At 55.2% G+C, this 22,925-nt stretch overlaps 1 protein-coding gene across 2 annotated transcripts in view; it reads left to right on the top strand.

Annotated features, from left to right (window-relative positions):
- The window catches only part of usf2l (upstream transcription factor 2, c-fos interacting-like), a 568,951-nt gene that overhangs the window by 425,617 nt on the left and 120,409 nt on the right, over positions 1-22,925 (top strand). For both annotated transcript variants that reach the window (XM_072468923.1, XM_072468924.1), the window contains one exon: positions 17,918-18,074. In XM_072468923.1, coding sequence (XP_072325024.1) covers positions 17,918-18,074 — 157 coding nt within the window. The remainder of the gene's footprint in view (positions 1-17,917; positions 18,075-22,925) is intronic.

A 22,925-nucleotide genomic window follows, 5' to 3' on the forward strand; every position in this document is an offset into this window, starting at 1 on the left:
GTAAAGGTGGGAGGTCAGGATGGTGTATAGATGGGGGTCAGGATGGTGTAAAGGTGGGAGGTCAGGATGATGCAACGGTGGGGGGTCAGGATGATGTAAAGGTGGGGGGTCAGGATGGTGTAAAGGTGGGGGGTCAGGATGATGTAAAGGTGGGGGATCAGGATGTTATGGTGGGGGGTCAGGATGATGTAAAGGTAGGAGGTCAGGATGATGTAAAGGTGGGGGGTCAAGATGATGTAAAGGTGGGAGGTCAGGATGATGTAAAGGTGCGAGGTCAGGATGATGTAAAGGTAGGAGGTCAGGATGATGTAAAGGTGGGGGGTCAGGATGATGTAAAGGTGGGGGGTCAGGATGATGGAAAGGTCGGGGATCAGGATGATGGAAAGCTGGGGGGTCAGGTTGATGTAATGGTGGGAGGTCAGGTTAATGTAAAGGTGGGAGGTCAGGATGATGGAAAGGTGGGAGGTCAGGATGATGGAAAGGTGGGAGGTCAGGTTGATGGAAAGGTGCGAGGTCAGGATGATGTAAAGGTGGGAGGTCAGGATGATGTAAAGGTGGGAGGTCAGGATGATGGAAAGGTGGGGGATCAGGATGATGGAAAGGTGGAGGGTCAGGATGGTGTAAAGGTGAGGGGTCAGGATGTAAAGCTGGGAGGTCAGGATGATGTAAAGGTGGGAGGTCAGGATGATGGAGAGGTGGGGGGTCAGGATGTAAAGGTGGGGGGTCAGGATGGTGTAAAGGTGCGGGGTCAGGATGTAAAGGTGGGAGGTCTGCATGGTGTAAAGGTGGGAGATCAGGATGATGGAAAGGTCGGGGATCAGGTTGATGGAAAGCTGGGGGGTCAGGTTGATGTAATGGTGGGAGGTCAGGTTAATGTAAAGGTGGGAGGTCAGGATGATGGAAAGGTGGGAGGTCAGGATGATGGAAAGGTGGGAGGTCAGGTTGATGGAAAGGTGCGAGGTCAGGATGATGTAAAGGTGGGAGGTCAGGATGATGTAAAGGTGGGAGGTCAGGATGAAGTAAAGGTGGGGGGTCAGGATGATGTCAAGGTGGGGGGTCAGGATGTTATGGTGGGGGGTCAGGATGATGTAAAGGTGGGAGGTCAGGATGATGTAAAGGTAGGGGGTCAAGATGATGTCAAGGTGGGAGGTCAGGATGATGTAAAGGTGCGAGGTCAGGATGAGTAAAGGTGGGGGGTCAGGATGGTGTAAAGGTGGGAGGTCAGGATGATGTAAACGTGGGAGGTCAGGATGATGTAAAGGTGGGAGGTTAGGATGATGTAAAGGTGAAAGGTCAGGATGATGTAAAGATGGGAAGTCAGGATGATGTAAAGGTGGGGGGTCAGGGTGATGGAGAGGTGGGGGGTCAGGATGGTGTAAAGGTGAGAGGTCAGGATGATGTAAAGGTGGGAGCTCAGGATGATGTAAAGGTGGGAGGTCAGGATGATGTAAAGGTAGGAGGTCAGGATGATGTAAAGGTGGAAAGTCAGGATGATGGAGAGGTGGAGGGTCAGGATGATGGAGAGGTGGGGGGTCAGGATGGTGTAAAGGTGGGGGGTCAGGATGATGTAAAGGTGGGAGGTCAGGATGATGTAAAGGTGGGAGGTCAGGATGAAGTAAAGGTGGGGGGTCAGGATGGTGTAAAGGTGGGAGGTCAGGATGATGTAAAGGTGGGAGGTCAGGATGATGTAAAGGTGGGAGGTCAGGATGATGTGAAGGTGGGAGGTCAGGATGATGTGAAGGTGGGAGGTCAGGATGATGTAAAGGTGGGAGGTCAGGATGATGTAAAGGTGGGAGGTCAGGATGAAGTAAAGGTGGGGGGGTCAGGATGGTGTAAAGGTGGGAGGTCAGGATGATGTAAAGGTGGGGGGTCAGGATGATGTAAAGGTGGGAAGTCAGGATGATGGAGTGGTGGAGGGTCAGGATGATGGAGAGGTGGGGGGTCAGGATGATGGAGAGGTGGTGGGTCAGGATGATGGAGAGATGGGGGCTCAGGATGGTGTAAAGGTGGGAGGTCAGAATGATGTAAAGGTGGGAGCTCAGGATGATGTAAAGGTGGGGGGGTCCGGATGATGTAAAGGTGGGAGGTCAGCATGATGTAAAGGTGGGAGGTCAGGATGATGGAGAGGTGGGAGGTCAGGAAGGTGTAAAGGTGGGGGGTCAGGATGGTGTAAAGGTGGGAGGTCAGGATGATGTAAAGGCGGGAGGACAGGATGAAGTAAAGGTGGGGGGTCAGGATGGTGTAAAGGTGGGAGGTCAGGATGGTGTATAGATGGGGGTCAGGATGGTGTAAAGGTGGGAGGTCAGGATGATGCAACGGTGGGGGGTCAGGATGATGTAAAGGTGGGGGGTCAGGATGGTGTAAAGGTGGGGGGTCAGGATGATGTAAAGGTGGGGGGTCAGGTTGTTATGGTGGGGGGTCAGGATGATGTAAAGGTAGGAGGTCAGGATGATGTAAAGGTGGGGGGTCAAGATGATGTAAAGGTGGGAGGTCAGGATGATGTAAAGGTGCGAGGTCAGGATGATGTAAAGGTAGGAGGTCAGGATGATGTAAAGGTGGGAAGTCAGGATGATGTAAAGGTGGGAGGTCAGGATGATGTAAAGGTGGGGGGTCAGGATGATGGAAAGGTCGGGGATCAGGATGATGGAAAGCTGGGGGGTCAGGTTGATGTAATGGTGGGAGGTCAGGTTAATGTAAAGGTGGGAGGTCAGGATGATGGAAAGGTGGGAGGTCAGGATGATGGAGAGGTGGGGGGTCAGGATGATGTAAAGGTGGGAGGTCTGGATGGTGTAAAGGTGGGAGATCAGGATGATGGACTGGTGGGGGGTCAGGATGATGGAGAGGTGGGGAATCAGGATGGTGTAAAGGTGGGGGGTCAGGATGATGTAAAGGTGGGAGGTCAGGATGATGTAAAGGTGGGAGGTCAGGATGATGTAAAGGTGGGAGGTCAGGATGATGTAAAGGTGGGGGGACAGGATGATGTAAAGGTGGGAGGTCAGGATGATGTAAAGGTGGGAGGTCAGGATGATGTAAAGGTGGGGGGTCAGGATGATGGAGAGGTGGGGGGTCAGGATGGTGTAAAGGTGGGGGGTCAGGATCATGTAAAGGGGAGGGGTCAGGATGATGGAAAGGTGGGGGGTCAGGATGTAAAGGGGGGGGTCAGGATGATGTAAAGGTGGGAGGTCAGGATGATGGAGAGGTGGGGGGTCAGGATGATGGAGAGGTGGGAGGTCAGGATGGTGTAAAGGTGGGATGTCAGGATGGTGTAAAGGTGGGAGATCAGGATGATGTAAAGGTGGAAGGTCAGGATGGTGTAAAGGTGGGAGGTCAGGATGATGTAAAGGTGGGAGGTCAGGATGTTGTAAAGGTGGGAGGTCAGGATGGTGTAAAGGTGGGAGGTCAGGATGGTGTAAAGGTGGGAGGTCAGGATGGTGTAAAGGTGGGGGGTCAGGATGATGGAGAGGTGGGGGTCAGGATGATGTAAAGGTGGGGGGTCAGGATGATGGAAAGGTGGGAGGTCAGGATGATGTAAACGTGGGGGGTCAGGATGATGGATAGGTTGGGGTCTGGATGATGTAAAGGTGGGAGGTCAGGATGATGTAAAGGTGGGGGGTCAGGATGATGTAAAGGTGGGAGGTCAGGATGATGTAAAGGTGGGAGGTCAGGATGATGGAAAGGTGGGAGGTCAGGATGATGGAGTGGTGGAGGGTCAGGATGATGGAGAGGTGGGGGGTCAGGATGATGGAGAGGTGGTGGGTCAGGATGATGGAGAGATGGGGGGTCGGGATGGTGTAAAGGTGGGAGGTCAGAATGATGTAAAGGTGGGAGCTCAGGATGATGTAAAGGTGGGGGGGTCCGGATGATGTAAAGGTGGGAGGTCAGCATGATGTAAAGGTGGGAGGTCAGGATGATGGAGAGGTGGGAGGTCAGGAAGGTGTAAAGGTGGGGGGTCAGGATGGTGTAAAGGTGGGAGGTCAGGATGATGTAAAGGCGGGAGGACAGGATGAAGTAAAGGTGGGGGGTCAGGATGGTGTAAAGGTGGGAGGTCAGGATGGTGTATAGATGGGGGTCAGGATGGTGTAAAGGTGGGAGGTCAGGATGATGCAACGGTGGGGGGTCAGGATGATGTAAAGGTGGGGGGTCAGGATGGTGTAAAGGTGGGGGGTCAGGATGATGTAAAGGTGGGGGGTCAGGATGTTATGGAGGGGGGTCAGGATGATGTAAAGGTAGGAGGTCAGGATGATGTAAAGGTGGGGGGTCAAGATGATGTAAAGGTGGGAGGTCAGGATGATGTAAAGGTGCGAGGTCAGGATGATGTAAAGGTAGGAGGTCAGGATGATGTAAAGGTAGGAGGTCAGGATGATGTAAAGGTGGGAAGTCAGGATGATGTAAAGGTGGGAGGTCAGGATGATGTAAAGGTGGGGGGTCAGGATGATGGAAAGGTCGGGGATCAGGATGATGGAAAGCTGGGGGGTCAGGTTGATGTAATGGTGGGAGGTCAGGTTGATGTAAAGGTGGGAGGTCAGGATGATGGAAAGGTGGGAGGTCAGGATGATGGAAAGGTGGGAGGTCAGGTTGATGGAAAGGTGCGAGGTCAGGATGATGTAAAGGTGGGAGGTCAGGATGATGTAAAGGTGGGAGGTCAGGATGATGGAAAGGTGGGGGGTCAGGATGATTGAAAGGTGGAGGGTCAGGATGGTGTAAAGGTGAGGGGTCAGGATGTAAAGCTGGGAGGTCAGGATGATGTAAAGGTGGGAGGTCAGGATGATGGAGAGGTGGGGGGTCAGGATGTAAAGGTGGGGGGTCAGGATGGTGTAAAGGTGCGGGGTCAGGATGTAAAGGTGGGAGGTCTGGATGGTGTAAAGGTGGGAGATCAGGATGATGGACTGGTGGGGGGTCAGGATGATGGAGAGGTGGGGAATCAGGATGGTGTAAAGGTGGGGGGTCAGGATGATGTAAAGGTGGGAGGTCAGGATGATGTAAAGGTGGGAGGTCAGGATGATGTAAAGGTGGGAGGTCAGGATGATGTAAAGGTGGGGGGACAGGATGATGTAAAGGTGGGAGGTCAGGATGATGTAAAGGTGGGAGGTCAGGATGATGTAAAGGTGGGAGGTCAGGATGATGTAAAGGTGGGGGGTCAGGATGATGTAAAGGTGGGAAGTCAGGATGATGTAAAGTTGTGAGGTCAGGATGATGTAAAAGTGGGAGGTCAGGATGGTGTAAAGGTGGGGGTCAGGATGATGTAAAGGTGGGAGGTCAGGATGATGTAAAGTTGTGAGGTCAGGATGATGTAAAGGTGGGAGGTCAGGATGATGCGAAGGTGGGGGGTCAGGATGGTGTATAGGTGGGGGGTCAGGATGATGTAAAGGTGGGAGGTCAGGATGATGTAAAGTTGTGAGGTCAGGATGATGTAAAGGTGGGAGGTCAGGATGATGCGAAGGTGGGGGGTCAGGATGGTGTATAGGTGGGGGGTCAGGATGATGTAAAGGTGGGAGGTCAGGATGATGTAAAGGTGGGAGGTCAGGATGTTGGAAAGGTGGGAGGTCAGGATGATGGAAAGGTGGGAGGTCAGGATGATGTTAAGGTGGGGGTCAGGATGATGTAAAGGTGGGAGGTCAGGATGATGTAAAGTTGGGGGGGTCAGGATGTTATGGTGGGGGGTCAGGATGATGTAAAGGTAGGAGGTCAGGATGATGTAAAGGTGGGAGGTCAGGATGGTGTAAAGGTGGGGGGTCAGGATGATGGAGAGGTGGGGGGTCAGGATGATGGAGAGGTGGGGGGTCAGGATGGTGTAAAGGTGGGAGGTCAGGATGATGTAAAGGTGGGAGGTCAGAATGAAGTAAAGGTGGGGGGTCAGGTTGGGGTAAAGGTGGGAGGTCAGGATGATGTAAAGGTGGGAGGTCAGGATGATGTAAAGGTGGGAGGTCAGGATGATGTAAAGGTGGGAGGTCAGGATGATGGAAAGGTGGGAGGTCAGGATGATGTAAAGGTGGGAGGTCAGGATGAAGTAAAGGTGGGGGGTCAGGCTGATGTAAAGGTGGGAAGTAAGGATGATGTAAAGGTGGGGGGTCAGGATGATGTCAAGGTGGGGGGTCAGGATGTTATGGTGGGGGGTCAGGATGATGTAAAGGTGGGAGGTCAGGATGATGTAAAGGTGGGGGGTCAAGATGATGTCAAGGTGGGAGGTCAGGATCATGTAAAGGTGCGAGTTCAGGATGAGTAAAGGTGAGAGGTCAGGATGAAGTAAAGGTGGGGGGGTCAGGATGGTGTAAAGGTGGGAGGTCAGGATGATGTAAACGTGGGAGGTCAGGATGATGTAAAGGTGGGAGGTTAGGATGATGTAAAGATGGGAAGTCAGGATGATGTAAAGGTGGGGGGTCAGGGTGATGGAGAGGTGGGGGGTCAGGATGGTGTAAAGGTGAGAGGTCAGGATGATGTAAAGGTGGGAGCTCAGTATGATGTAAAGGTGGGGGGTCAGAATGATGTAAAGGTGGGAGGTCAGGATGATGTAAAGGTAGGAGGTCAGGATGATGTCAAGGTGGAAAGTCAGGATGATGGAGAGGTGGAGGGTCAGGATGATGGAGAGGTGGGGGGTCAGGATGATGGAGAGGTGGGGGGTCAGGATGGTGTAAAGGTTGGAGGTCAGGATGATGTAAAGGTGGGAGCTCAGGATGATGTAAAGGTGGGGGGTCAGGATGATGTAAAGGTGGGGGGTCAGGATGATGTAAAGGTGGGAGGTCAGGATGATGTAAAGGTGGGGGGTCAGGATGAAGTAAAGGTGGGGGGTCAGGATGGTGTAAAGGTGGGAGGTCAGGATGATGTAAAGGTGGGAGGTCAGGATGATGTAAAGGTGGGAGGTCAGGATGATGTAAAGGTGGGAGGTCAGGATGATGTAAAGGTGGGAGGTCAGGATGGTGTAAAGGTGGGGGGTCAGGATGATGGAGAGGTGGGGGGTCTGGATGATGGAGAGGTGGGGGGTCAGGATGGTGTAAAGGTGGGAGGTCAGGATGATGTAAAGGTGGGAGGTCAGAATGAAGTAAAGGTGGGGGGTCAGGTTGGGGTAAAGGTGGGAGGTCAGGATGATGTAAAGGTGGGAGGTAAGGATGATGTAAAGGTGGGAGGTCAGGATGATGTAAAGGTGGGAGGTCAGGATGATGGAAAGGTGGGAGGTCAGGATGATGTAAAGGTGGGAGGTCAGGATGATGTAAAGGTGGGAGCTCAGGATGATGGAAAGGTGGGAGGTCAGGATGATGTAAAGGTGGGAGGTCAGGATGAAGTAAAGGTGGGGGGTCAGGCTGATGTAAAGGTGGGAAGTAAGGATGATGTAAAGGTGGGGGGTCAGGATGATGTCAAGGTGGGGGGTCAGGATGTTATGGTGGGGGGTCAGGATGATGTAAAGGTGGGAGGTCAGGATGATGTAAAGGTGGGGGGTCAAGATGATGTCAAGGTGGGAGGTCAGGATGATGTAAAGGTGCGAGGTCAGGATGAGTTAAGGTGAGAGGTCAGGATGAAGTAAAGGTGGGGGGGTCAGGATGGTGTAAAGGTGGGAGGTCAGGATGATGTAAACGTGGGAGGACAGGATGATGTAAAGGTGGGAGGTTAGGATGATGTAAAGATGGGAAGTCAGGATGATGTAAAGGTGGGGGGTCAGGGTGATGGAGAGGTGGGGGGTCAGGATGGTGTAAAGGTGAGAGGTCAGGATGATGTAAAGGTGGGAGCTCAGGATGATGTAAAGGTGGGGGGTCAGAATGATGTAAAGGTGGGAGGTCAGGATGATGTAAAGGTAGGAGGTCAGGATGATGTAAAGGTGGAAAGTCAGGATGATGGAGAGGTGGAGGGTCAGGATGATGGAGAGGTGGGGGGTCAGGATGATGGAGAGGTGGGGGGTCAGGATGGTGTAAAGGTGGGAGGTCAGGATGATGTAAAGGTGGGAGCTCAGGATGATGCAAAGGTGGGGGGTCAGGATGATGTAAAGGTGGGGGGTCAGGATGATGTAAAGGTGGGAGGTCAGGATGATGTAAAGGTGGGGGGTCAGGATGAAGTAAAGGTGGGGGGTCAGGATGGTGTAAAGGTGGGAGGTCAGGATGATGTAAAGGTGGGAGGTCAGGATGATGTAAAGGTGGGAGGTCAGGATGATGTAAAGGTGGGAGGTCAGGATGATGTAAAGGTGGGAGGTCAGGAAGATGTAAAGGTGGGAGGTCAGGATGAAGTAAAGGTGGGGGGGTCAGGATGGTGTAAAGGTGGGGGGGTCAGGATGGTGTAAAGGTGGGAGGTCAGGATGATATAAAGGTGGGAGGTCAGGATGATGTAAAGGTGGGAGGTCAGGATGATGTAAAGGTGGGGGGTCAGGATGAAGAAAAGGTGGGAAGTCAGGATGATGGAGTGGTGGAGGGTCAGGATGATGGAGAGGTGGGGGTTCAGGATGATGGAGAGGTGGTGGGTCAGGATGATGGAGAGATGGGGGGTCAGGATGGTGTAAAGGTGGGAGGTCAGGATGATGTAAAGGTGGGAGCTCAGGATGATGCAAAGGTGGGGGGGTCCGGATGATGTAAAGGTGGGAGGTCAGGATGATGGAGAGGTGGGAGGTCAGGAAGGAGTAAAGGTGGGGGGTCAGGATGGTGTAAAGGTGGGAGGTCAGGATGATGTAAAGGCGGGAGGTCAGGATGAAGTAAAGGTGGGGGGTCAGGATGGTGTAAAGGTGGGAGGTCAGGATGATGTGAAGGTGGAAGGTCAGGATGATGTAAAGGTGGGCGGTCAGGATGGTGAAAAGGTGGGGGGTCAGGATGGTGTAAAGGTGGGAGGTCAGGATGGTGTAAAGGTGGGAGGTCAGGATGATGTAAAGGTGGGAGGTCAGGATGATGTAAAGGTGGGCGGTCAGGATGATGTAAAGGTGGGAGGTCAGGATGATGTAAAGGTCGGGGGTCAGAATGGTGTAAAGGTGGGAGGTCAGGATGATGGAGAGGTGGGGGGTCAGGATGGTGTTAGGTGGGAGGCCAGGATGATGTAAAGGTGGCAGGTCAGGATGAAGTAAAGGTGAGGGGTCAGGATGATGTAAAGGTGGGAGGTCAGGATGGTGTAAAGGTGGGAGGTCAGGATGGTGTAAAGGTGGGAGGTCAGGATGATGCAAAGGTGGTGGGTCAGGATGATGTAAAGTTGGGGGGTCAGGATGGTGTAAAGTTGGGGGGTCAGGATGATGTAAAGGTGGGGGTCAGGATGTTATGGTGGGGGGTCAGGATGATGTAAAGGTAGGAGGTCAGGATGATGTAAAGGTGGGGGGTCAGGATGATATAAAGGTAGGAGGTCAGGATGATGTAAAGGTGGGAAGTCAGGATGATGGCGAGGTGGAGGGTCAGGATGATGGAGAGGTGGGGGGTCAGGATGATGGAGAGGTGGGGGGTCAGGATGGTGTAAAGGTGGGGGGTCAGGATGGTGTAAAGGTGGGAGGTCAGGATGATGTAAAGGTGGGAGCTCAGGATGATGTAAAGGTGGGGGCTCAGGATGATGTAAAGGTGAGAGGTCAGGATGATATAAAGGTGCAAGGTCAGGATGATGTAAAGGTGGGGGGTCAGGATGATGGAGAGGTGGGGGGTCAGGATGGTGTAAAGGTGGGGGGTCAGGATGGTGTAAAGGTGGGAGGTCAGGATGATGTAAAGGTGGGAGCTCAGGATGATGTAAAGGTGGGGGGTCAGGATGATGTAAAGGTGGGAGGTCAGGATGATATAAAGGTGCAAGGTCAGGATGATGTAAAGGTAGGAGGTCAGGATGATGTAAAGGTGGGAAGTCAGGATGATGGAGAGGTGGAGGGTCAGGATGATGGAGAGGTGGGGGGTCAGGATGATGGAGAGGTGGGGGGTCAGGATGATGTAAAGGTGGGAGCTCAGGATGATGTAAAGGTGGGGTGTCAGGATGATGTAAAGGTGGGAGGTCAGGATGATGTAATGGTGGGAGGTCAGGATCATGTAAAGGTGGGAGGTCAGGATGATGTAAAGGTGGGAGGTCAGGATGATGTAAAAGTGGTGGGTCAGGATGATGTAAAGGTGGGGGGTCAGGAAGGTGTAAAGGTGGTGGGTCAGGATGATGTAAAGGTGGGAGATCAGGATGGTGTAAAGGTGGGAGGTCAGGATGATGGAAAGGTGGGAGGTCAGGATGATGTTATGGTGGGAGGTCAGGATGATGTAAAGGTGGGGGGTCAGGATGATGTAAAGGTGGGAGGTCAGGATGGTGTAAAGGTGGGAGGTCAGGATGATGTAAAGGTGGGAGGCCAGGATTGTGTCAAGGTGGGAGGTCAGGATGATGTAAAGGTGGGAGGTCAGGATGATGTAAAGGTGGGAGGTCAGGATGAAGTAAAGGTGGGGGGTCAGGATGGAGTAAAGGTGGGAGGTCAGGATGATGTAAAGGTGGGAGGTCAGGATGATGTAAAGGTGGGAGGTCAGGATGATGTAAAGGTGGGGGGTCAGGATGATGGAGAGGTGGAGGGTCAGGGTGATGGAGAGGTGGGGGGTCAGGATGGTGTAAAGGTGGGAGGTCAGGATGATGTAAAGGTGGGAGGTCAGGATGATGTAAAGGTGGGGGGTCAGGATGATGTAAAGGTGGGAGGTCAGGATGATGTAAAGGTGGGAGATCAGGATGGTGTAAAGGTGGGAGGCCAGGATTGTGTAAAGGTGGGAGGTCAGGATGATGTTATGGTGGGGGGTCAGGATGATGTAAAGGTGGGGGGTCAGGATGATGCAAAGGTGGGAGGTCAGGATGATGTAAAGGTGGGAGGCCAGGATTGTGTAAAGGTGGGGGGTCAGGATGATGTAAAGGTGGAGGGTCAGGATGTTATGGTGGGGGGTCAGGATGATGTAAAGGTGGGAAGTCAGGATGGTGTAAAGGTGGGGGGTCAGGATGATGTAAAGGTGGGAGGTCAGGATGATGGAGAGGTGAAGGGTCAGGATGATGGAGAGGTGGGGGGGTCAGGATGATGGAGAGGTGGAGGGTCAGGATGGTGTAAAGGTGGGGGGTCAGGATGATGGAAAGGTCGGGCATCAGGATGATGGAAAGGTGGGGGGTCAGGGTGATGTAAAGGTGGGAGGTCAGGATGGTTTAAAGGTGGGAGGTTAGGATGATGTAAAGGTGGGGGGTCAGGATGATGTAAAGGTGGGGGGTCAGGATGATGGAAAGGTGGGGGGTCAGGATGATGGAAAGGTGGAGGGTCAGGATGGTGTAAAGGTGGGGGGTCAGGATGTAAAGGTGGGAGGTCAGGATGATGTAAAGGTGGGAGGTCAGGATGATGCAACGGTGGGGGGGTCAGGATGATGTAAAGGTGGGGGGTCAGGATGGTGTTAAGGTGGGGGGTCAGGATGATGTAAAGGTGGGGGGTCAGGATGTTATGGTGGGGGGTCAGGATGATGTAAAGGTAGGAGGTCAGGATGATGTAAAGGTGGGAGGTCAGGATGATGTAAAGGTGCGCGGTCAGGATGATGTAAAGGTAGGAGGTCAGGATGATGTAACGGTGGGAAGTCAGGATGATGGAGAGGTGGAGGGTCAGGATGATGGAGAGGTGGGGGGTCAGGATGGTGTAAAGGTGGGGGGTCAGGATGGTGTAAAGGTGGGGGGTCAGGATGGTGTAAAGGTGGGAGGTCAGGATGATGGAGAGGTGGGGGATCAGGATGGTGTAAAGGTGGGAGGTCATGATGATGTAAAGGTTGGAGGTCAGGATGATGTTATGGTGGGGGGTCAGGATGATGTAAAGGTGGGAGGTCAGGATGATGTAAAGGTGGGAGGTCAGGATGATGTAAAGGTGGGAGGCCAGGATGGTGTAAAGGTGGGAGGTCAGGATGATGTAAAGGTGGAGGTTCAGGATGTTATGGTGGGGGGTCAGGATGATGTAAAGGTGGGAAGTCAGGATGGTGTAAAGGTGGGGGGTCAGGATGATGTAAAGGTGGGAGGTCAGGATGATGGAGAGGTGAAGGGTCAGGATGATGGAGAGGTGGGTGGGTCAGGATGATGGAGAGGTGGGGGGTCAGGATGATGGAAAGGTCGGGGATCAGGATGATGGAAAGGTGGGGGGTCAGGGTGATGTAAAGGTGGGAGGTCAGGATGGTGTAAAGGTGGGAGGTTAGGATGATATAAAGGTGGGGGGTCAGGATGATGGAAAGGTGGAGGGTCAGGATGGTGTAAATGTGGGGGGGTCAGGATGTAAAGGTGGGAGGTCAGGATGATGTAAAGGTGGGAGGTCAGGATGATGGAGAGGTGGGGGGTCAGGATGTAAAGGTGGGGGGGTCAGGATGATGTAAAGGTGGGGGGTCAGGATGTAAAGGTGGGAGGTCAGGATGATGGAGATGTGGGGGGTCAGGATGATGTAAAGGTGGGAGGTCTGGATAGTGTAAAGGTGGTAGATCAGGATGATGGACTGGTGGGGGGTCAGGATGATGGAGAGGTGGGGGTGTCAGGATGGTGTAAAGGTGGGGGGTCAGGATGATGTAAAGGTGGGAGGTCAGGATGATGTAAAGGTGGCAGGTCAGGATGATGTAAAGGTGGGGTGACAGGATGATGTAAAGGTGGGTGGTCAGGATGATGTAAAGGTGGGAGGTCAGGATGATGTAAAGGTGGGGGGTCAGGATGATGGAGAGGTGGGGGGTCAGGATGGTGTAAAGGTGGGGGGTCAGGATCATGTAAAGGTGCGGGGTCAGGATGATGGAAAGGTGGGGGGTCAGGATGTAAAGGTGGGGGGTCAGGATGATGTAAAGGTTGGAGGTCAGGATGATGGAGAGGTGGGGGGTCAGGATGATGGAGAGGTGGGAGGTCAGGATGGTGTAAAGGTGGCAGGTCAGGATGGTGTAATGGTGGGAGGTCAGGATGATGTAAAGGTGGGAGGTCAGGATGGTGTAAAGGTGGGAGGTCAGGATGATGTAAAGGTGGTAGGTCAGGATGGTGTAAAGGTGGGGGGTCAGGATGATGGAGAGGTGGGGGGTCAGGATGATGTAAAGGTGGGGGATCAGGATGATGTAAAGGTGGGGGGTCAGGATGATGTAAAGGTGGGAGGTCAGGATGATGTAAAGGTGCGGGGTCAAGATGATGGAGAGTTGGGGGTCAGGATGGTGTAAAGGTGGGAGGTCAGTATGATGTAAAGGTGAAAGGTCAGGATGATGTAAAGGTGGGATGTCAGGATGATGTAAAGGTGGGAGGTCAGGATGATGTAAAGGTGGGAGGTCAGGATGATGCAAAGGTTGGGGGTCAGGATGATGTACAGGTGGGAGGTCAGGATGATGTAAAGGTGGGAGGTCAGGATGATGGAAAGGTGGGAGGTCAGGATGATGTAAAGGTGGGAGGTCAGGATGATGTAATGGTCAGGGGTCAGGATGATGTAAAGGTGGGAAGTCAGGATGATGTAAAGGTGGGAGGTCAGGATGATGTAAAGGTGGGGGGTCATGATGATGGTGAAGTGGAGGGTCAGGATGATGGAGAGGTGGGGGGTCAGGATGATGGAGAGGTGGGGGGTCAGGATGGTGTAAAGGTGGGAGGTCAGAATGAAGTAAAGGTGGGAGGTCAGGATGATGTAAAGGTGGGAGGTCAGGATGATGTAAAGGTTGGAGGTCAGGATGATGTAAAGGTGGGAGGTCAGGATGATGTAAAGGTGGGGGGGCAGGATGATGTAAAGGTGGGAGGTCAGGATGGTGTAAAGGTGGGGGTCAGGATGATGTTGAGGTGGGAGGTCAGGATGATGTAAAGGTGGGAGGTCAGGATGATGCAAAGGTGGGGCGTCAGGATGATGTAAATGTGGAGGGGCAGGATTGTGTAAAGGTGGGGGGTCAGGATGATGTAAAGGTGGGGGGTCAGGATGTTATGGTGGGGGGTCAGGGTGATGTAAAGGTAGGAGGTCAGGGTGATGTAAAGGTGGGGGGTCAAGATGATGTAAAGGTGGGAGGTCAGGATGATGTAAAGGTAGGAGGTCAGGATGATGTAAAGGTGGGAAGTCAGGATGATGGAGAGGTGGAGGGTCAGGATGATGGAGAGGTGGGGGGTCAGGACGATGGAGAGGTGGGGGGTCAGGATGGTGTAAAGGTGGGAGGTCAGGATGATGTAAAGGTGGGAGCTCAGGATGATGTAAAGGTGGGGGGTCAGGATGATGTAAAGATGGGAGGTCAGGATGATGTAAAGGTGGGAGGTCAGGATGATGTAAAGGTGGGAGTTCAGGATGAAGTAAAGGTGGGGGCTCAGGATGGTGTAAAGGTGGGAGGTCAGGATGATGTAAAGGTGGGAGGTCAGGATGATGTAAAGGTGGGAGGTCAGGATGATGTAAAGGTGGGAGGTCAGGATGAAGTAAAGGTGGGGGGTCAGGATGGTGTAAAGGTGGAAGGTCAGGATGATGTAAAGGTGGGAGGTCAGGATGATGTAAAGGTGGGAGGTCAGGATGATGTAAAGGTGGGAGGTCAGGATGATGTAAAGGTGGGGGGTCAGGATGATGAAAAGGTGGGGGGTCAGGATGGTGTAAAGGTGGGAGGTCAGGATGATGTAAAGGTGGGGGGTCAGGATGATGTAAAGGTGGGGGGTCAGGATGGTGTAAATGTGTGAGGTCAGGATGATGGAAAGGTGGGAGGTCAGGATGGTGTAAAGGTGGGATGTCAGGATGATGGAGAGGTGGGGGGTCAGGATGATGGAGAGGTGGGGGGTCAGGATGGTGTAAAGGTGGGAGGTCAGGATGATGTAAAGGTGGGAGGTCAGGATGATGTAAAGGTGGGGGGTCAGGATGATGTAAAGGTGGGAGGTCAGGATGGTGTAAAGGTGGGAGGTCAGGATGATGGAAAGGTGGGAGGTCAGGATGATCAAGAGGTGGGGGGTCAGGATGATGTAAAGGTGGGGTGTCAGGATGATGTCAAGGTGGGAGGTCAGGATGATGTAAAGGTGGGAGGTCAGGATGATGTAAAGTTGGGAGGCCAGGATTGTGTAAAGGTGGGGGGTCAGGATGATGTAAAGGTGGGGGGTCAAGATGTTATGGTGGGGGGTCAGGATGTTATGGTGGGGGGTCAGGATGATGTAAAGGTGGGAGGTCAGGATGGTGTAAAGGTGGGGGGTCAGGATGATGTAAAGGTGGGAGGTCAGAATGATGGAGTGGTGGAGGATCAGGATGATGGAGAGGTGGGGGGTCAGGGTGATGGAGCGGTGGGGGGTCAGGATGGTGTAAAGGTGGGAGGTCAGGATGATGTAAAGGTGGGGGGTCAGGATGATGTAAAGGTGGGGGGTCAGGATGGTGTAAAGGTGGGAGGTCAGGATGATGAAAAGGTGGGAGGTCAGGATGATGTAAAGGTGGGAGGTCAGGATGATGTAAAGGTGGGAGGTCAGGATGAAGTAAAGGTGGGAGGTCAGGATGATGTTAAGGTGGGGGGTCAGGATGATGTAAAGGTGGGGGGTCAGGATGGTGTAAAGGTGGGAGGTCAGGATGATGTAAAGGTGGGAGGTCAGGATGATGTAACGGTGGGAGGTCAGGATGACGGAGAGGTGGGGGCTCAGGATGGTGTAAAGGTGGGGGGTCAGGATGGTGTAAAGGTGGGAGGTCAGGATGATGTAAAGATGGGAGGTCAGGATGGAGAGGTGGGGGGTCAGGATGATGTAAAGGTGGGGGGTCAGGATGATGGAAAGGTCGGGGGTCAGGATGATGGAAAGGTCGGGGGTCAGGATGATGGAGAGGTGGGGGGTCAGAATGATGGAGAGGTGGGGGGTCAGGATGATGTAAAGGTGGGGGGTCAGGATGATGGAAATGTCGTGGGGTCAGGATGATGGAAAGGTCGGGGGTCAGGATGGTGTAAAAGTGGGGGGTCAGGATGATGGAAATGTCGGGGGTCAGGATGATGTAAAGGTGGGGGGTCAGGATGATGTAAAGGTGGGGGGTCAGGATGATGGAAAGGTCGGGGGTCAGGATGATGTAAAGGTGGGAGGTCAGGATGATGGAAAGGTCGGGGGTCAGGATGATGGAGAGGTGGGAGGTCAGGATGATGGAAAGGTGGGGGGTCAGGATGATGTAAAGGTCGGAGGTCAGGATGATGTAAAGGTGGTGGGTCAGGATGATGTAAAGGTGGGAGGTCAGGATGATGTAAAAATGGGGGGTCAGGATGGTGTAAAGGATGGAGTGAGGCTCCATTCGAGGTCTGGTACAAAGTAATGGAGCTGTCAGGATCTGGTGAGTTTGGGGTGAGGGGGTTGGAAAGGTCAGGGGACAGAGGTTGAGTGTAACTGAGGGGTGGGGGGGCCAGGGCGACGGAGGGGTGGGGGACCAGGGTAACTGAGGGGCGGGGGTTCAGGGTGACGGAGGGGTAGGGGCCAGGGTAACTGAGGGGCGGTGGGGGCCAGGGTGACTGAGGGGTGGGGGCGGGCCAGGTTAACTGAGGGGCGGTGGGGTCTAGAGTAACTGAGGTGCGGGTGGTCCAGGGTAACTGAGGGGTTAGGGGCCAGGGTGTCGGACGAATCGGGGGCCAGAGTGACGGAGGGGTGGGGTGGCCAGGGTAACAGAGTGGTGGGAGGGCCAGCATGACAGAGGTGTGGTTGGGCCAGTGCAACTGAGCGGCGGGGGGGTCCAGGGTAACTGAGGGGCAGGGGGTCCACGGTGACAGAGGGGTAGGGGCCAGGGTAACTGAGGGGCGGTGGGGGCCAGGGTGACTGAGGGGTGGGGGGGGGCCAGGGTAACTGAGGGCGGGGAGTCCAGGGTGACAGAGGGGTGGGGGGCCAACATGACAGAGGGGTGGGGGACAGGGTGACGGAGGGGTGGGGGGGCCAAAGTGACGGAAGGTTGGGGGGGGGGGCAGGGTGACGGCGGGGTGGTAGGGGCCAGAGTGATGGAGGGGTGCGGGGGGGGGGGGCAGGGTGACGGAGGGGTGGGGGGGGCCAGGGTCACGGAGGGGTGGGGGGGACGGGGTGACGGAGGGGTGCGGGGGCCGGGGTGACGGAGGGGTGGTGGGGCCCAGGGTGACGGAGGGGTGGGGGGGGCCAACATGACAGAGGGGTGGGGGACAGGGTGACGGAGGGGTGGGGGGGCCAAAGTGACGGAAGGTTGGGGGGGGGGGGCAGGGTGACGGCGGGGTGGTAGGGGCCAGAGTGATGGAGGGGTGCGGGGGGGGGGAGCAGGGTGACGGAGGGGTGGGGGGGGCCAGGGTCACGGAGGGGTGGGGGGGACGGGGTGACGGAGGGGTGCGGGGGCCGGGGTGACGGAGGGGTGGTGGGGCCCAGGGTGACGGAGGGGTGGGGGGGGCCCAGGGTGACGGAGGGGTGGGGGGGCCCAGGGTAACGGAGGGGTGGGGGGGCCAGGGTGAGGGGGGGGCCAGGGTGAGGGGGGGGCCAGGGTGGCGGAGGGGTGGGGGGGGGCCAGCGTGATGGAGGGGTGGATGGGGGCAGGGGGACGGAGGGGTGGGGGGTGGGGCAGGGTGACGGGGGGGTGGGGGGGCCAGAGTGACGGAGGGGTGGGGGGGGCGCCAGGGTGACGGCGGGGTGGTAGGGGCCAGAGTGATGGAGGGGTGCGGGGGGGGGCAGGGTGACGGAGGGGTGGGGGGGACGTGGTGACGGAGGGGTGCGGGGGCCGAGGTGACGGAGGGGTGGTGGGGCCCAGGGTGACGGAGGGGTGGGGGGGCCCAGGGTAACGGAGGGGTGGGGGGCCAGGGTGAGGGGGGGGCCGGGGTGGGGGGGGGGCCAGCGTGATGTAGGGGTTGATGGGGGCAGGGGGACGGAGGGGTGGGGGGTGGGGCAGGGTGACGGGGGGGTGGGGGGGCCAGAGCGACGGAGGTGTGGGGGGGGCGCCAGGGTGACGGAGGGGTGGGAGGGGGCCAGGGTGGTGGGGGGGTGGGGGGCCAGGGTGACGGAGGGGTGGGGGTGGCAGGGTGACGGAGGGGTCGGGTCTGGGGTCAGCTCTCAGCCTCTCAATTACCTGCCTCCTCCTCCTCCTCCACAGGGAGTGATCCAGAATCCGTTCAGTAATGGCGGGAGCCCCTCCACAGACTCGGTGGGCGGAGAAACACGTTTTGCTTATTTCCCAGCATCAGCGGTGGGGGAGGCGACAACGGCGGTTGTGTCAGCCCAGGCTGACCCCTCATTAACGCAAGGAGGAGGTTAGTAAGCAGAGCAGGAATGGACCACGTCACTGTGAGAGTGAGCTTGTGTGACTGTGTCCATATCCAGGGAGGCCCACACCGGCAGCTTGGGCCTCTTGAGTTATAGAACACAGAAACAGGCCCTTCGGCCCATCTGCTCCGTACGGGCGTTCCTGCTCCATTGGAGACTCCTTCCACACCCGTCAACTACCCCCATCGCCATATCCTTCTATTCCTCTCTCCCTCATGTCTTTATCCAGCTTCCGCTTAAATACAACCACACTATTCACCTTAACCACTCCCTGTGGGAGCGAGTCGGCGTCGGAGTGCGGATAATCCAGCCCCTTGTGAGAGTATGTCCCACATTCCCCACTCCTTGTGAGAGTCTGTCCCACATTCCCCACTCCTTGTGAGAGTGTGTCCCACATTCCCCACTCCTTGTGAGAGTGTGTCCACATTCCCCACTCCCTGTGAGAGTGTGTCCCACATTCCCCACTCGTGAGAGTGTGTCCCACATTCCCCACTCCTTGTGAGAGTATGTCCCACATTCCCCACTCCTTGTGAGAGTGTGTCCCACATTCCCCACTCCTTGTGAGAGTGTGTCCACATTCCCCACTCCCTGTGAGAGTGTGTCCCACATTCCCCACTCGTGAGAGTGTGTCCCACATTCCCCACTCCTTGTGAGAGTGTGTCCCACATTCCCCACTCCTTGTGAGAGTGTGTCCACATTCCCCACTCCCTGTGAGAGTGTGTCCCACATTCCCCACTCGTGAGAGTGTGTCCCACATTCCCCACTCCTTGTGAGAGTATGTCCCACATTCCCCACTCCTTGTGAGAGTGTGTCCACATTCCCCACTTCCTGTGAGAGTGTGTCCCACATTCCCCACTCCTTGTGAGAGTGTGTCCCACATTCCCCACTGCCTGTGAGAGTGTGTCCCACATTCCCCAATCCTTGTGAGAGTGTGTCCCACATTCCCCACTCGCTATGAGAGTGTGTCCCACATTCCCCAATCCTTGTGAGAGTGTGTCCCACATTCCCCACTCGCTATGAGAGTGTGTCCCACATTCCCCACTCCTTGTGAGAGTGTGTCCCACATTCCCCACTCCTTGTGAGAGTGTGTCCCACATTCCCCACTCCCTGTGAGAGTGTGTCCCACATTCCCCACTCCCTATGAGAGTGTGTCCACATTCCCCACTCCTTGTGAGTGTGTGTCCTACATTCCCCACACGCTATGAGAGTGTGTCCCACATTCCCCACTGCCTGTGAGAGTGTGTCCCACATTCCCCAATCCTTGTGAGAGTGTGTCCCACATTCCCCACTCCCTATGAGAGTGTATCCCACATTCTCCCCACTCCTTGTGAGAGTGTGTCCCACATTCCCCACGCCTTGTGAGAGTGTGTCCCACATTCCCCACTCCTTGTGAGAGTGTGTCCCACATTCCCCACGCCTTGTGAGAGTGTGTCCCACATTCCCCACGCCTTGTGAGAGTGTGTCCACATTCCCCACTCGCTATGAGAGTGTGTCCCACATTCCCCACTCCTTGTGAGAGAGTGTCCCACATTCCCCACTCGCTATGAGAGTGTGTCCCACATTCCCCACTCCTTGTGAGAGTGTGTCCCACATTCCCCACTCCTTATGAGAGTGTGTCCCACATTCCCCACGCCTTGTGAGAGTGTGTCCCACATTCCCCACGCCTTGTGAGAGTGTGTCCACATTCCCCACTCGCTATGAGAGTGTGTCCCACATTCTCCCCACTCCTTGTGAGAGTGTGTCCACATTCCCCACGCCTTGTGAGAGTGTGTCCCACATTCCCCACGCCTTGTGAGAGTGTGTCCCACATTCCCCACGCCTTGTGAGAGTGTGTCCACATTCCCCACTCGCTATGAGAGTGTGTCCCACATTCCCCACTCCTTGTGAGAGTGTGTCCCACATTCCCCACTCGCTATGAGAGTGTGTCCCACATTCTCCCCACTCCTTGTGAGAGTGTGTCCCACATTCCCCACTCCTTGTGAGAGTGTGTCCCACATTCTCCCCACTCCTTGTGAGAGTGTGTCCCACATTCCCCACTCCCTGTGAGACTGTGTCCCACATTCCCCACTCCTTGTGAGAGTGTGTCCCACGTTCTCCCCACTCCTTGTGAGAGTGTGTCCCACATTCCCCACTCCTTGTGAGAGTGTGTCCCACGTTCTCCCCACTCCTTGTGAGAGTGTGTCCCACATTCTCCCCACTCCTTGTGAGAGTGTGTCCCACATTCCCCACGCCTAGTGAGAGTGTGTCCCACATTCTCCCCACTCCTTGTGGGAGTGTGTCCACATTCCCCACTCCTTGTGAGAGTGTGTCCCACATTCCCCACGCCTTGTGAGAGTGTGTCCACATTTCCCACTCGCTATGAGAGTGTGTCCCACATTCCCCACGCCTTGTGAGAGTGTGTCCCACATTCCCCACTCGCTATGAGAGTGTGTCCCACATTCCCCACGCCTTGTGAGAGTGTGTCCCACATTCCCCACTCGCTATGAGAGTGTGTCCCACATTCCCCACGCCTTGTGAGAGTGTGTCCCACATTCCCCACTCGCTATGAGAGTGTGTCCCACATTCCCCACGCCTTGTGAGAGTGTGTCCCACATTCCCCACTCGCTATGAGAGTGTGTCCACATTCCCCACTCCTTGTGAGAGTGTGTCACACATTCCCCACTCCTTGTGAGTGTGTGTCCCACATTCCCCACGCCTTTTGAGAGTATGTCCCACATTCTCCCCACTCCATGTGAGAGTTTGTCCACATTCCCCACTCCTTGTGAGAGTGTGTCCCACATTCCCCACGCCTTGTGAGAGTGTGTCCCACATTCTCCCCACTCCTTGTGAGAGTGTGTCCACATTCCCCACTCGCTATGAGAGGGTGTCCCACATTCCCCACTCCTTGTGAGAGTGTGTCCCACATTCCCCACTCGCTATGAGAGTGTGTCCCACATTCTCCCCACTCCTTGTGAGAGTGTGTCCCACATTCCCCACTCGCTATGAGAGTGTGTCCCACATTCCCCACGCCTTGTGAGAGTGTGTCCCACATTCCCCACTCCCTATGAGAGTGTGTCCACATTCCCCACTCCCTATGAGAGTGTGTCCCACATTCTCCCCACTCCTTGTGAGAGTGTGTCCCACATTCCCCACTCGCTATGAGAGTGTGTCCTACATTTTCCCCACTCCTTGTGAGAGTGTGTCCCACATTCTCCCCACTCCTTGTGAGAGTGTGTCCCACATTCCCCACTCCTTGTGAGAGTGTGTCCACATTCCCCACTCGCTATGAGAGTGTGTCCCACATTCTCCCCACTCCTTGTGAGAGTGTGTCCCACATTCCCCACTCGCTATGAGTGTGTCCCACATTCTCCCCACTCCTTGTGAGAGTGTGTCCCACATTCCCCACTCGCTATGAGAGTGTGTCCCACATTCCCCACGCCTTGTGAGAGTGTGTCCCACATTCCCCACTCCCTATGAGAGTGTGTCCACATTCCCCACTCCCTATGAGAGTGTGTCCCACATTCTCCCCACTCCTTGTGAGAGTGTGTCCCACATTCCCCACTCGCTATGAGAGTGTGTCCCACATTTTCCCCACTCCTTGTGAAAGTGTGTCCCACATTCTCCCCACTCCTTGTGAGAGTGTGTCCCACATTCCCCACTCCTTGTGAGAGTGTGTCCACATTCCCCACTCGCTATGAGAGTGTGTCCCACATTCTCCCCACTCCTTGTGAGAGTGTGTCCCACATTCCCCACTCGCAATGAGAGTGTCTCCCACATTCCCCACTCCCTGTGAGAGTGTGTCCCACGTTCCCCACTCCCTATGAGAGTGTGTCCACATTCCCCACTCCCTATGAGAGTGTGTCCCACATTCTCCCCACTCCTTGTGAGAGTGTGTCCCACATTCCCCACGCCTTGTGAGAGTGTGTCCCACATTCCCCACGCCTTGTGAGAGTGTGTCCACATTCCCCACTCGCTATGAGAGTGTGTCCCACATTCCCCACGCATTGTGAGAGTGTGTCCCACATTCTCCACTCGCTATGAGAGTGTGTCCCACATTCCCCACGCCTTGTGAGAGTGTGTCCCACATTCCCCACTCCCTATGAGAGTGTGTCCACATTCCCCACTCCCTATGAGAGTGTGTCCCACATTCTCCCCACTCCTTGTGAGAGTGTGTCCACATTCCCCACTCGCTATGAGAGTGTGTCCCACATTCTCCCCACTCCTTGTGAGAGTGTGTCCCACAGTCCCCACTCACTATGAGAGTGTGTCCCACATTCCCCACTCACTATGAGAGTGTGTCCCACATTCTCCCCACTCCTTGTGAGTGTGTGTCGTACATTCCCCACTCGCTATGAGAGTGTGTCCCACATTCCCCACTCCCTGTGAGAGTGTGTCCCACATTCCCCACTCCCTATGAGAGTGTGTCCACATTCCCCACTCCCTATGAGAGTGTGTCCCACATTCTCCCCACTCCGTGTGAAAGTGTGTCCACATTCCCCACTCCTTGTGAGAGTGTGTCCCACATTCTCCCCACTCCTTGTGAGAGTCTGTCCCACATTCCCCGCACTCCTTGTGAGAGTGTGTCCCACATTCCCCACGCCTTGTGAGAGTGTGTCCCACATTCCCCACGCCTTGTGAGAGTGTGTCCCACATTCTACACTCCCTGTGAGAGTGTGTCCCACATTCCCCACTCCTTGTGAGAGTGTGTCCCACATTCCCCACTCGCTATGAGAGTGTCTCCCACATTCTCCCCACTCCTTGTGAGAGTGTGTCCCACATTCCCCACTCCCTATGAGAGTGTGTCCACATTCCCCACTCCCTATGAGAGTGTGTCCCACATTCTCCCCACTCCTTGTGAG

The sequence above is a fragment of the Scyliorhinus torazame genome, chromosome 12 (assembly GCF_047496885.1).
Source record: "Scyliorhinus torazame isolate Kashiwa2021f chromosome 12, sScyTor2.1, whole genome shotgun sequence".
In the NCBI taxonomy this organism is placed as follows: domain Eukaryota; kingdom Metazoa; phylum Chordata; class Chondrichthyes; order Carcharhiniformes; family Scyliorhinidae; genus Scyliorhinus; species Scyliorhinus torazame.